The sequence below is a fragment of the Corylus avellana genome, chromosome ca3 (assembly GCF_901000735.1).
Source record: "Corylus avellana chromosome ca3, CavTom2PMs-1.0".
Classification (NCBI taxonomy): Eukaryota; Viridiplantae; Streptophyta; class Magnoliopsida; order Fagales; family Betulaceae; genus Corylus; species Corylus avellana.
Genome location: NC_081543.1, coordinates 31,242,106 through 31,257,423, shown reverse-complemented (window position 1 = coordinate 31,257,423; position 15,318 = coordinate 31,242,106). Strand labels below are relative to the sequence as shown.

At 37.0% G+C, this 15,318-nt stretch overlaps 1 protein-coding gene across 1 annotated transcript; it reads right to left on the bottom strand.

Annotated features, from left to right (window-relative positions):
• Window positions 1-188: 188 nt before the first annotated feature.
• LOC132175793 (aldehyde oxidase GLOX-like) lies at window positions 189-2,100 on the bottom strand. The gene has a single exon (XM_059587846.1). It carries the CDS (start codon window positions 2,053-2,055, stop codon window positions 373-375), a length of 1,683 nt encoding a protein of 560 aa, XP_059443829.1. The 5' UTR covers window positions 2,056-2,100; the 3' UTR covers window positions 189-372.
• Window positions 2,101-15,318: the final 13,218 nt, after the last annotated feature.

Here is a 15,318-nt window from a genome sequence, read left to right as displayed (position 1 = left end):
GTAGATTGCCTGTGCATGTGAACTTCTAGGGCTTTTAGGTAGTCAGTTTTAGGGGTTGTTTGTACTTTTTTTTTTTTTTTTTTTTTTTGTCGAGTTTTCAATTAATCCTTAGTTAAAAAAAGAAAAAAAAAAAGTAGGAAATAAGACAACAATTACAAGAACGGATCCATTATTAATTTAGACCCAAACATATTATTTAGAAGGAAAACAATGCACATATATTGATGCAAGTGATGGCAGCGATATACATTAATTATTAGATCCCACAGGAAACGCATATAGAAATTAAGGCTTAAGCCATAATTAGGATTCAAGTACTATAATGCTCATAAGCCATTAATTCTCGATTCAAGAAGCACAACTACTAGACCACTAGTGCTTGATATGGACCCACGTCCCATTACTAGGAACACCACCATGGACCACAAACAGAAGATAGTAACCTGGCGGCGCCACCGCTGCGGTGGCCGGAGCATTGCCTTCAACCACAAAGCTCCCGGAAGATGTTTCACTCACTCGGTCAAGAGCTAAAACCAGCAGCCTCTGGTTCATGGCAAAGGAGTGTGTAGTAAACGATGGAGCCACCATTGTCACGTACGTCTTCTCAAGGTCACCTTTTTCCGCCGAGTAAAACCCTAAGGAAACTCTCTGGTTATAAACAAGCTCTGCACCAGGCTTCACCCAAGAGATGGACGGCCGAGATTTACCGGCTGCCAAATACGGCGGAGAGAAGGCTTCGAGGCTTAAATCAGTTGGATAGAGTGTTGTGAAGTTGTAGTTTCTGTGAGGGTTACTCCCTCCGACCAAAACCCGACCGTCGGAGAGCAAATGTGCGGAGGAATGATAGAGACGTGGGATTTTGCTGGCGCTCAAAACCTCGAACCTCGTAACACTGTCGTTAATTCTAGGCTTATTAGGCCGGTAAAGAACCGGGTTCAGAACCGGTTCTGTCGCTACTTCCCAACCGGCGGTTCCCTTTGCCGCGCCATTTATGATCAACACGTCTCCTGTCGGCAGCAGGATCATATCACCCATCACTCTATTCAACGGCATTTCTTCCATTTCCCATTCCGGATTTTCCGCATTGATAACCAACCGACCGCACGTTTTAGCCGCCGGAAGAAACACTCCGGCGTTGGCTTTGACATTCGAATTCGGCAATGTCCCACCACAAACGACAACCTCAGCATCTGGGGTACCGCCGTTTGAGAGTTTTAACGGGAGAAGTGCTGAAGACCCAGTGCTGGGATAGTTCCTTGAAAACCCACCAGGCAAAATCGGATAGCTTCTAAGAACCTTGTCGTTTACATAGTCGAGAAGAATTGCACGGTCGTTTGCGAAAACGAAAAGATTTCCGTCCGGAGAGAGGTGTAGAAAAGGGTAGAGATTGTTGGGAACCATACTAGAATACATGGTTTCTTTAAGGAAAGGAAGCTGGTAAAGTGTTTGATCGGATTTCGAGCTCTTTGGGATAAATTCGTACGAGAATTCAGCTTTGCCGCCAACAACAATGATTTTCCCGTTTGGTAAAACTTGATTCGACGCATACCATCTTCGTGTGCTTAAACCACTCGGATCCTCTCCCCAATCACAATCTGCACATGGCTTGAAATACCGAACAACCCGATCGCCGTCGCCGTACCCGCCGCTCTGCACTAGGACGCCATCTGCAGACAATGCGCCGGAAGAACACCATGTGTCGGTGAAAATTGTGAGCGGTCGGACTTTGCCGACAGCAGGATCGAATTCCACGGAATGAGCGAAGCAGTCGATGGTTTTTGAAATATGTAGGCACCTCCCATCTGATAAGGTGATATTGGAAGGACCCATGTTTGTTCTGTCGAACGCAATGATTCGATCACTTGGCAACAATGCCATGTGCATTGCTGAAATTCCAATGCTTTTCTCCATCAATTTCCATTCGCCCTCGTAGCTCCAAGCCGAACTCAAGAACATTGAACAGGTTGCCATTAGTGGGAATAATACTGCTATGATTTTTCCTGCCATCATTGCACCCTGGCCTGATGAATACAAGGACTTGCTTGTGATGATCATGAACAGCTCAAGTACTCTCCTTATATGATGAATTGACAAAGAACAAGCATTAAGTGCCCAACCATTTATTACCCAAATTGCTAACCATTCAAGCAGTAAATTTGAGAGTTTTTATTGGATTCACTTGTCAGAAAAGAAAAATAAGTTGTTTGAGACTTAATTGAACAAGTAAATTTCATTGGACTCTTTTATATTTTTTGTTCAAATTACTAGTGATTCTAACAATAAAATTTAAATTTTGGCTTGAGCCATAAATTAGAGATTATCTGATGAGTGATGACCGCTTTTTTTTTTTTTTTTTTTTTTTTTTGGTGGGGGTATTAGAAGCTTTGATTGGGTGAATAAATACATCTTCCTTAAAGTGATGTAATTTTGTTTTTTTTGTGTGCATTAAGGAGACTTGTCATAATATCGATCAGATATATGAACACATGAAAGAGAATTAATGAGGACATAATACTAGCTAAGGTTTCATTGCGCATGAGTTGACATGCATTTGCTAGAACTGTAAAGCAAATTTTAGCATTTAAGCCTTTGGTTGGGTTGCTTTCATTAAGTCAATGGTGTACAGAATGATAAAATTTTCCTCCAGTTAGAGGAATTTCTTTTAATTTAATTTATTAATTAATTAACTGATAAATATTCAAAATACATGTAATTCTTATATACATTTTAAAAAGAGGGATGATAGGGACCTAACTTTTTTGCCCAACAAAAGTCCAACTTTTACCTAATTTTTTTTTTTTAAAAAAAAAAACAAAATAAAAAATGGAAAAAAATGTCTTAAGCAACCCTATCAATTTTTTGTCTTTCTTTTAATTGGTATTTTTTTAAAAATGAAAAATAGTATTTTTTTCATAATAATGTCATTTTTTTTTTTTAAGAAAATGTCATTATTATGAAGAAAAATACCATTTTTCATTTTTAAAAAAATACTAAATAAAAGAAAGGCCAAAAATAGATAGAGTTACTTCAGACATTTTTTCTATTTTTTATTTTTATTTAAAAAAAAAAAAAAGAGGCAAAAGTTGGACTTTTGTTGAGCAAAAAACTTGAGCCTTTAGCATTTCTCTTTTAAAAAACTACATGTATTTTAAACACATCAGTTTAATATTAGACTGAATGGAAGGAATTCTTTCATCTTGATTTGAAGAAAAATTGTCATTTGTAAAAAAGGATAGGCTGCCTAAGCTGTAATTGCATGGCTGGTTAAGATTTGTAAACAATAGTGCGTTTGGCACTGCTATTTCGTAGACTAAAAGTACGATTTTAATTAAATCATATCGCAAAAAATATATTGTTTGGGAGTGTATTTTTTTTAAAAAAATAAATAAATAAAAATTGCAATTTAAAAAAGTAGGAAAAATATGCGTTTTAAGATTGTAGACAAGAGGCACGTGTTTAAAAATGTACAATTTTAAAGAATAAACAATAGTTTTACGAAAAATTTAACAACATTTTTAAATCGTATATTTATAAATGGGAAATGCTAAGTATTCTTCTAGTATTTTTCTGGTGTTCTACTAATTGTGATTTGGCTTTTAAAATTACAAATAGATTAAAAGTCAATAATAATAATTTCAAATTAAACGATAATTTTAAAAAGCACATCGTAGGTGAAAAAACATCAAAAGAACACATAATATTTTTCTTTATAAATTTACATTTTTAAAATCACGACATAAATAGTTGTGAAGACAGTAAATGCATGAACCACCGGGGTTTGCTCTTCTCACATGGGCATTTATGTCTTGAACCGCGTGAGACGCAATTTATTCACCATGAGCTCTTTTTCAGTTTACTACATGGAATGCATTCAATGCTCTCTATGCTGCACAATTACTTCGGTGGATCCCTGGCCTTGCCCTAGCTAAGTTTGGCAGCAACGATATATATATTGCCGATTGGATTTATTTCAAGCCAAGCTAAAGATTAAATTTTATATATATTTTGTCAACTCATTTAAAACTTTAAATAACGTAGTATTATATATACCGTTAAATATAATAAAATAAAATTTTAACTATTAAATAAAAAAGTAACGATTAGAGCACGAGTACATAAAGTATTCTCTGTGATCGAAAAAATGATCATCTCATATATATCATATCATGGTAACTTGGTTCAGATTTAATTTAGATTAAAATCTAATCTAAACTATAATACGTACAGGTAATGAATAAAACGGAGATTATGCTATTCCGGTGACCGTGAGTGCATGTGATTGGGAGTTGACTGGCCGGGGTGCTAGTCGGCTCTGGTCACACCGGATTCGGATGGTGTGATGATGAAATGGTGATGCTAGCATGACTTGAGGAGTTAGTGAGTTGTGTAAAAGCCCAATCATCAGAAGTCACCTACATGTTAGTTAAAGGCCCAAGGCCCCAAATAGTAATCTTGATCATTCTAAAGAATCTAAACAAGGATGATTTATTATTATTATTATTATTATTATTATTATTATTTTTATAGCTAGTCAAATAAACAACAATATATTAGGATATATGGAAACATTAGAATTTAGAGAAAGAGTAATGTTAGAAATTACATTTTTATTTAGTAATAAAATTACAAATTAAAGAGAAAGCGGGACGAGAAACAATCATATGCAGCAAAAGAATTATGATTAAGCAAAAAAGAGCTTCACAATAGTAATATATGCAATGTAATTAGTAAATAGAAGAATGGGATAAGTGGAAGTCAAAATTAAAGAGAACATGAAAAGCAACTTAACAATCCAATTTAATGGTATATATGAAAAAGAAAATTCAAGAGTAGAGAAAAAGAAAAAGGGAAAGGTTTCAATAATTATACACATGCCCAAGGCAGATAATTTTATATTATTGTACTGCTTTATGTACCTCTGCAATGAAGAAAGATGGATTAAAACAAAATCGGATTAAGAAAAAAATGGATCCATAGTTTACATGCACTTCAAGCAGCAAAAGAATGAGCAACATATTTCATGCCATCAAACTCATTTAGCAAGGGGCACCATGAACATCATCACAGATATCAAAAAAGTTTAAGACTTAAGAAAGGTACAAGGGCTCTCTCTCTCTCTCTCTCTCTCTCTCTCAAGAGCTCCCCCTAAGAAAAGTTTTCCTTGAAACCTTCTTCTACCTCTTCCTTTTTCTCCACCACCTCCTCTCTCCCTCCTCTCCTCCAAGTCAATCCTCTTACCATTCCTCATGAATATTGACAATCTCATTGCCCAAACAAAGGCTCTCTCTTGGGAAGATCCTTCTTCCCAGATTGAGTCCCTAAACCTAGAAATAGTCTCTGATGAATGTCTATCTTTGGTACAACATATCATATCCCAAAAAACCCACAACAACCAATCCATCAATGCAGCCCTCTCAAAAGCATAGGAATTCACTGTTCCCTTCTCCTTTGCTGTCTTAGGCCCCAATAAATTTCTCATCAAACTAACCAAGTAGGAACACTTAGCCAGGATTCTAAAACAAGTTACCTGGAATGTCAATGGTTCCCTAATAATTCTCTAGCAATGGCATCCTCAAACTACTATAGGTGAGCTTCCTCTCCATAAAGCTCCCTTCTGGATTCAAGTCCATGGACTCCCCCCGATCAATATGACCCTTAAGATTGCTATCTCCATTGGAAAAGGTTTGAGAAACCTTATCAAGGTGGATGACCTCAGCGGAGATAGGAAAACGTTTAGAAGCTTTCAGCAGTTGCTAGTGGAAATTGAAGTGAGCAACCCTTTGAAGCCTAGCTTCTCATTTCGTAGAGATGGAGGTGAGTCCCTCTAGATTTTCTTGAAGTATGAAAGGTTGGATATCTACTTCACTTCATGTGGAAGAATTGACCACAAGCTTATTAACTGCATTGCTCCCCCAGAGGAAAGATTTCCTAATAAGTACTCTGTATCCCTCAAAGTTAATATCTTCTCAAACTTGTTCCCTACTTCCTGTTGTGACAATTACTCACCTAAATTAATAGGCAAATAATTGCTACGTTTTACTCGCAAGTGTACAAGATTAAAATGATAGTATCGTAGGCAAATACGATATCATTCCCACGAGGATTGGTAATTTTGTTTAAAACTAATTTTCCAAATTAAAATAACAAATTGTCATGATTTTGAAATATTGAAAAAAATAATAATAAAGAGGGGTTAGGGTTTTGATATCCACCACTAATCAGACTAATTAAGATAACAATATGCCAATGTCACAATCATACTTGTATATTTAATGCTTGCCAACCTAAGGGCATGATATCTACTCGTTAAGTTATTGATCTCCCTAAGCAACGAATTAGTCATGGTATCTACTCTAATTTTTTTCTTCCCCAAAGGATTTAGCATGGTATATACTAAATTGTTCTTTAGGAAAACATAAATCTATGAAAATCGACAAACATATGAAGCTTAAGGCATGGTATCTACTCCCGATTTTCCATATTGATTACCCCAAGAACCCGTGATAAGATTCTTTTGTCACTTTATTAAGCCCAAGACTCGGTCATCCAAATTGACTCAAATAACATATTCAAACACATGCATATGATGATCAGTTACATTCACATGAGGAATTCAATTATGCAGAAAATAACCAATTTAAGTATATCAAATATTATTGTAACAAAGGTGCCAATATTGAAATCCTAAAAAGACATGATTAGGGCTTCAATCTAGCTCCTAACAAAATATTTAACTAGACATAATAAAGCTAAAAAGAAAAGAAAAGAAAAAGAAGAAACTGAAAACGATTCCTGGAAGTATCTCCAAATTCTCCTCTCTGGAATTGTCTATTTTTCTATGAGGCTTAGAGGTCTATTTATACGCTTAGAAAAATCCTAGAAGCTCTAGAAAACCTAATAAACTCAGAGGTCTAACTTCTAGTCCAACTAGGACTTTGAAAACTTAATTCTAAGTGGAAAAGGAAGTCTGGCCGCATCTAGACACCCCGAGTGCGCTTGATCCCAGAGTTTTGCGCTCGAGCGGATTCCTGCGATCGATTGTTCCTCTTCTGTGCTCGAGCCCATTAGATGCGCTCGAGCCTAGGTGTGTTGTGCTCGAGCGCTGATGCGCTTGAGCCTGAGTTGGCCTGCAATCGATCCTACAGCTCCAGCTTTTTTCAAATTACCCTTTAAGCTTGTAACTTTCCAAAATTGCTTCATTTTCTTCGAAAACCTAGAAAAACACAGAAAACACAAAAAGAAAACAAAGCATCACAAAATAACACGACTAAGAGATTAAGAAATGTAAATTAAGGGATCGATCACAGTCCTACCATTACTCCCTTTCAAACACAACTCTCACCTTCTCAAAACCTAGCCAATGAGTTATCTCAGCCGAGTGAAGCTAGCTCAACTCCCATTATCCATGCTCAAACTCACCTAACCCCAATTCATCCCAACCCACTCATCATGCTGGCCATGCAGCAAAAAATGTCTCTTCCCTTTTCTCACGTCCCAAAAGACACATCACCCCCTATCCCCTCTTCATTTAATGCAGCCTCTCCTATCCCACCTACTGCCGTTGGACTTGACAACCCAGCCAAGCTACTCCCTCCTAATCGCTCCTTGTTACATCAACTTCTCATCCAACCCGTATCCCAACCTTTTAAACCTATCTCTTTACAATCCTCCATTTTCAAAATTGGCCCCTACTCGTTTGATCCTAATCAGAAGGATCCTAGGCCTTCTCCCTAAGCCCAACCTAAGTTATCCATCAATCTTCCCTTTAGCCCAAACAATACTCACCCTCTCCCCTCCACGTCAGTAAACACACTCACCCCAACAGGTTTAACTAACCCTTCAAATTCTCCCGCCAAGAAACCTTCTCCTAGCAGTACCAAAAAAGTCTTCTCCAACCCCACAAAAATTTCACGAACTTCCCTCTTCCTTCCTCGTCACTGTAAGCCAGTGAAACATTCCCCTCCAAACTATGATCCTTCTCTAGTTAAGAAGAAGAGAGCCCGACAGACTGATGGTTTTTTTTTCCCGACAAGAGAGGTCCTGGTAACTCTCTTCTAGCAAACCTCACCCTTGAAGAGATGGAAGCTCCTATACCGATGGATGTCACTCCAAAACCTACTCTACAACTCCCAGCAAGTTCCTACTTCAAGGCTGCACGCAAAAGGAAAAAGGTTATATCTTCTGTCTCTCCTGCTGCTCCTTCTGTTGTGGATGAAAATGTTGACTTTTTTGATTCAGAGGACCATGTGGTGTCCTCCAGCAGCAAATGAAGATCTTATCTTGGAACTGTAGAAGGATTTCTCGTCCGGTTGCAGTTCGTGGTCTTCAAGTATCGATCAGAGCCAATAAACCGAATGTTCTTTTTCTCTCTAAAGCCAAATCTTCTCCTTCTCAAGTCTCCTCTATTCTAAATAAACTTGGCTTCTACTTAATGACTTATGTTGCTCCTTCTGGTTCTTGTGGCGGTCTTGTTCTTGCCTGGCATTTAGGTGTGGAACTAGAATGCTTCCTTACAAATAAAAATAACATCTCTGCTTGGTGTTATTCGGATCCTCCCAACTCTCCTTGGATCCTCTCCTGTATTTATGGTACTCTTGAAAAGAAAAACAAATTTTCCTTCTGGGACTCTCTCACTACTGTTGGTGAGGATTTCATTAATCCTTGGCTTTATATTAGTGATTTCAACTATGTTCTAGATCAATCTGAAAAACTAGGAGGAAAACCTATTGCCAACTCCTCCCACTGTCCTTTCAAAAATTTCATTGATCATCATGGTTTAGTTGAACTAGGTTTTGTAGGCAATCCCTTCACTTGGTGTAATAACAGACAAGGTATTGCTACAATAAAAGAAAGGCTAGATAGAGGTTTAGCCTCCCTGGATTGGGTTCACCTTCACCCTGAATTTTCTCTTATACACCTTCAAGCATCCATCTCTGATCATAACCCCATCTCCCTCAACACCAACACCTATTTTTCTTTCCTGCCTAGACTTTTCAAATTTGAAGAATTCTGGACTTTGAATCCCACTTCACTACAAAAATTATGTTGATTAGTAACGTGTTAACTATTCATTACTTTTTGGCACGTTACAAATTAGTAACGTGTCAAAGAGTGACACGTTACTAATTATTTTAGTAACGTGTGAAATTCAACACGTTACAAATTTGTAACGTGTTAGTTTGACACGTTACAAATTAGTAACGTGCCAAAATGACACGTTACAAATTAGTAACGTGCCAGTTTGACACGTTACTAATTTTTTGTCAAATTAATTAATACCATTAATATTATTTGGTTACATATTTGTTATTTTAAAAATATATATATGTATTTAAAAAAATACTAGCAACTCTGTATATATAGTCTAGAATATTATTTCTAAAAATCACAATTAAATAGTTTAATTATCATTACAATATGATAAATATATCAAATAGAAAGCTTTATCTATATACTAGTGTAGTAATATGAATAATTTAATTTGTACATGAGCAACAATTGGATCTCTTCGTAGCTACTTTAGTATATGTTATTATAAAATGTAACAAAATTATTATGAAAACTAAATAAATCATTTTAGTATATGCATGTTGTCAATTTATTTAAAAATTTGAAAGAAAAAAAAAAAATCTTGAAACTAGCTAACACTCACTTTTTAATATCTCTCAAATTAAATATTGCATTAATATCTACTCAAACTACAAAAAAAGTTTGTAAGGTAACCCTTTTTGAACTAAAATGATAAAAATACCCCTATAAAAAATGTAGGGAAAAATACATAAAATCAAGAAAGACATTATTAAAAAATTGGTAACCCATTTCAGCGAGTAATGGGTTAGCATAATTATATGACCATGGGCGGACTCACATATACCATTGGGGGGCCCCAAAAGTTTTAAAATTCTTCTTATAATATGTAAAAGACAAATTATATATTTCTATGTGATTATGTATTTATTTAAGTTCGTTTCCTCAAGTCGAAACAATATAGTTTTAGTCTCTGTATATGACAATTTTATACATCCAGATGGAAGAAGTTTTTCCGACACAATTTTTTATAGAATAAAATCCTAGTCCAACAAGTGTTTTTCCGGCACTATATATATATATTTTTCGACACAATATACATTTTTTGACACTATATAGATATATTTTTTTTTTTTTTAAAAAATAAAATTCAAAAAATTATTTTTAGCAACTTAGTAACGTGCCACACGTTACTAAGTTGCTAAAATTTTTTTTTTGAATCCGGCCACTACTACAGACTTCTCCTCCAAAGTTCTCCTCTTTTTCCCTCTTCTTTTTCTTCTTCCTTTTCTTTCCCTCCAGTCCAGCGCGCCAGCACCGTGTATATCACCTCCCAAACAGTGATTTTTTTTTTCTCTTCCTCCTCCGGCCGTTTGGTTCTCCTCCGGCGTTGCTGCATTTCTGCTTCTAGCTCCTCCCACGTGTGCGCCCTGCCTCCTCTCTCCCCCGCTCGTTTCCTCTCTTCTACGTTGGCCGGCGTTGTCTCCCTCCCGGCGGCCTCTGTCACTCCGGCGGCGTCGAACCCAGGTGACTCTCCGACACTCTCCCCCTCTCCAATACTATACTGCAGGTATATACTCAAATTTCTCAAATTTGATGTTTGAGAAATTTGATATAGGAGTGAAAAGAAACCCATTTTAATTTCTCAAATTTGTTTAGCTTTTGTTTGATTTCCTGCAACCATTATTGTTTGAATGGCATATTATTTGTTAATTTTTAGGCTTTTGTTTGATTTCTTGATATTAGGAGATTTTTTTGATATTATTGTTTGATTGATTTAGGAATCTTAAAATTACTGTTTGGCAGCTAAGAAAGCTGAGGAAAGCAGAGGAAAAGGAAAAAAAAAAATCACCTTTCCATTTTATATTTTTATTTGTATTGTAGTTGTTGCCTGTTGGTTGGTTGCTTTCTTTAATTGCACTCCATTTTGGGTTCTCTGAGTTTGCTTTGCGTTTGTGGAATTGAGTCTGTTTGATTGATCAATTTGCAAAGCTGACAAAATTTGACTGAGAAATTAAATTTAGCTAGGCAAGATATTTTCTATTAAATAAATAAATTTATGTGTATGTTGTTAGCAGTACTGTGTCTGCTTTTCATTTTTCTTTCGAGAGTTTGGAGGGGCAATGTGTTGTAAGAGATAAGAGATATTACAAATTAATAATAATGCAAGTATCTTTGGCATAAAGAAGGCAACAGCAGAGCTGCCTATGGGACCAGGCGTCATAATTTTTAGGATCAAGAGTAAGTATCTTCTTGGTGAACTCAAGTTCCTTGCTTGTAGCATCAGTTCCCAATTTATCAGCAACCCACCTCCTATGATGCCTACAAATATCTGTCACTAAGATCAATTTGGCAGTTGGATGGATAGATTAAAATGACAACTTCACTAGAATTTACATAATTAGAAGAGCCTCTGTAAACGAACCCATCAACTACACTAGAGAATGACTCTGGGCCTGGAAAGAGAAGGCATTATTATTCTAAGCTTAAAGAAACTCAATTCCCTTCTAATGCAGATGCCTCCTATTTTTGACACCATTTTAAACATGGATTAAAAATTCAAATACATATGATTTAGTGAATAGCGGTAGGCCCATAGCACCAATGTCACTTTGAGCCAGAGGTTCTCACTCTTATTCAATACTAATATTGCCCTCTTAACCTTAAATGGTGGGAAAGAGTAGTACTTTGGAAAGCAAAAAAGTTTCAGGCATTGGCTTCTAACCATTGGAAAACTCAGGGGATGAACCAAAGAGGAAAGATGGAGGGGGCATGTGATTGTTTTCTTCATAAATCTCCAAACTTAACAATCAAAAGAATTTAAATTTACAAGGCAATGTTACTATGATATTATCTGAAATCATTATCAATTTGAACCAATTAATGACTCTTGACTTCAACTTCAAGTCCTTCATATGTGTTTGGTGATAAGCTATACTGCTGTTATTAGGAACAACCTTCTTCTTATCTTGAACTCCATCCTTATCGGCTACCACATCAGCAAGACCCTGCTTCGATGTTTGTAGAGTCATCTGCACTTTGTTTACATTAGTTGTCACTTTAACAAGAGCCTCTCTCTATCCCGTCGGACAGGCCTTACCCAGTTCGGGCAATCTCCGGATTTGCAATCCCCGCCAGCAAATTTGACCCAGCTGGGTCGGTTGCTGCACGACTTTTTTGATCGCCCGCCACACAGCATAGCACGCATGGATGATAGTGATACGCAGGCCGATGAGGACATTGAGGTGGAGACAGCTGACTTATTGGACGGCCAGCCTGCTGGACTTGCTGGGCAAGTGTTGGGTATCAGCGAGGTTCGGACGATAGGTATGTATAGTAGTCAATGTTGAAATAAATATGTATTCGTTTATATATTTTATTCTATTTATAAGCATTCACTTCCGATTAATGTCGGTATTTTTTAATTTGTGTGTGTTAAACATCAATGCAAATTCACAGAATAATCACAGAATAATATTGAAGTGTTGCATATAAATACGTCGCGCAAGGTATGGGACATCCCCCTTGGGAAAAGGATTGTGATGGAGTATAATGGATCGTGGCAGCCAGTAGGACTAAGCGGGTCAAAATTTAGACGGGTGACGGGCAAGACTGTGAGGGGCGGGGCTTTCCTTAGGATATCTGACGACTGGTTGAAGGTACCCGACAACACGAAGGAGGACTTGTGGAGCTCATTGATGGTATGTGAAACATTACGAAATTCTCAATTTACAGTCAACTGGTACTAACGATTAATTGATGTACATGTCATAATTTCTCAATTTGAAACTTATGCAGACTCAGTTTTATATCCCGCCTGGCTTTGACATTGTGGCGATCAAGAAGGACGCATTCAGTGACATGGGCGACAAGTTGAGGCGTTGGAGACATGACTTTAGAGCGAGACTCCATATTCAACGAGGTGAGACGCCTGCGATAGTGAAGCAAAGGATGTCCCAGCTCCTTAAAGACTACAACACGACAAACGTGGATATATTGTTAGAGCAATGGTGCGATCCCGCGTATCAAGTAGGTTACTAAGTTAATTTCAATTGTGTAGTTTCAGTAACAGTTTAATATTATAAAGATGTGTCACAAATTAATAACGTATATGTGTTGTGTACGTGTAGGACTTTGCTCAGCATATGAGAGAGATACGAGCCAAGAATAACACACCACACTGCACTGGTTCGAAGAGCTTGGCAAGGTTATGCAATGAGGAGGTATGTCTGTCATTACCATTTATATACATATATATGTCATCATTAATTTAATATACATACTAACATATGGATTGTGTTGTGGGTTTTTAATTGCAGCTAATTAATACGGGCGTAACTCTTACTCGAGCGAAGGCTTACATCAAGACTCACCGAAAGACAGACGGTAGCTTCCCAAATCGGGTGGTCGAGGAGAGAGTTGTATGTTGTTTACACCCTTCATCTTTTTATTTGTATTTGTGTATAGAAAATTTATTTGTGATGGACAACATAAATAACAATGATTTGATGTAATGTAACTTACAGTTGTTGATGGAGGAGCTAGTGAAAACCGATCCTGCAGAATTGGCAGACGCTCCTCATGGGACCATTCGGTGGGCACCAAACGACGTATACGCCCAAGTGCACAACTCTAAGCCAGAATATGCGGGTCGTGTTCGGGGGGTTAGTAAGAATATTCTTCCTACGCACGGCAACATCTACTCTTACTATAAACCATCCTCACAGAACCCAAGAAGCTCAAATGTCCCGGAAATGATTGAAAGAGCACTCGGAGCTGAAAGGGAGCAGCACAAGATAGATATGGCTGCACAGTTGGCACAGCAGAGGTCTGAGATTACTGCGGAGTTTAGTGCACTTATGGCTGCACAGATGGCGGCGTATGAGGCCCGACTTCGTGTGCTTGAGAGCTCGAGACATGTCTCCGAGCCAGAGGTGACCAATGTTAGAGCTCCGCCAGACTTAGAATCCCCAGTCCGTGCGATTGTGAGGTCCTCAGTAGCTAGCGGACCAGGTAAAACTATATTAGTTTTTGTTTCTCTTAAAGTAATACGAGTAACTTCTGAAATGGCTATCAATTTAATAGTTAATAAATTTGTTTGGTAATCACACTTTGTTCATATGTTTTTGGAATACATGCATGTGTATAACACATTTATACGGTAATATGTGTAGATGACGTAAGGCTAGAAGCTGAGGATGACAATCAAAACGAACACCCACAACGGACCCCGAGTGGACAAAAGTCTCGCTTATCAAGACATTGTACCACTGGTTCAGCAAGCCCGTATGTATACATATGACTTCTTTCGCGCCAGTTATTATCGAATATTTATAAATAGCGTATATACTTAACTCAAAATACTTGGAATTAGGAATACAAATTAATATGTGTTGTGGTTGTGGAAATGCTGGATACGCGTAGATCATATATATGCTTTGTAATTTTAGATCATTTTCACAGTTTGGATTATCATTGAAACTATAGCGTTGTACTCTAAGGTGTGTGTTGGCAGTGTAGCTATAGCGTTGAAGTTATTTATCGTCTATTTATTCACTTCACTATTGTTAAATATTGTTGAGTATGACGTTTGTATAGTTTGACGAAGTTAGTCGCTTAGGACTTGATGATTCCTGATTGATTGTTCGAGTGTTTGTTTGCTGACTAATTGTTGTGTAATCATTTGCAGTGAGTGCGGAGAGATCGACCCGTTATGATGGTGTTCACCAGATTTTTTGTTGGGGTGTTTATATGTAATGTACTCGAGAATCACTTAACTTGTATGTTTAAGGTTTTGTTAATGTATATGTATATAGTTATAATTTATTTGTGAGACGCCTGACTTAATATACAACAATGTTGTTGTATATATATATCAATTTTTGTGGACATGAAATGGATATATGTTGTGGGGAATGTTGGGATAGGACTTGAGATGTGGACAATGACGTAATATACAACAATGTTGTTGTATATATATATATATCAATTTTTGTGGACATGAAATGGATATATGTTGTGGGGAATGTTGGGATAGGACTTGAGAAATGGATGTATGTTGATAGCAATTGATGATGTATGGTGAGAGCAATTTATGATGTATGATCAGGTGTGTACAAATAAACAAAATTTGGAGAAATTAATTTTTTTTTTTTAAAAAAAAAAAATTTCATGCACAAATTCGTAACGTGTCAAAAACTGACACGTTACTAAGTGTCTACTATACTTAGTAACGTGTCAATTGTTGACACGTTACTACTTAGTAACGTGTCAATTTACTGACACGTTACT

Bases quoted from the DNA above. Each gene is read 5' to 3' on its own strand.
- LOC132175793 (XM_059587846.1), bottom strand. From the start codon at position 2,055: ATGATCATCACAAGCAAGTCCTTGTATTCATCAGGCCAGGGTGCAATG.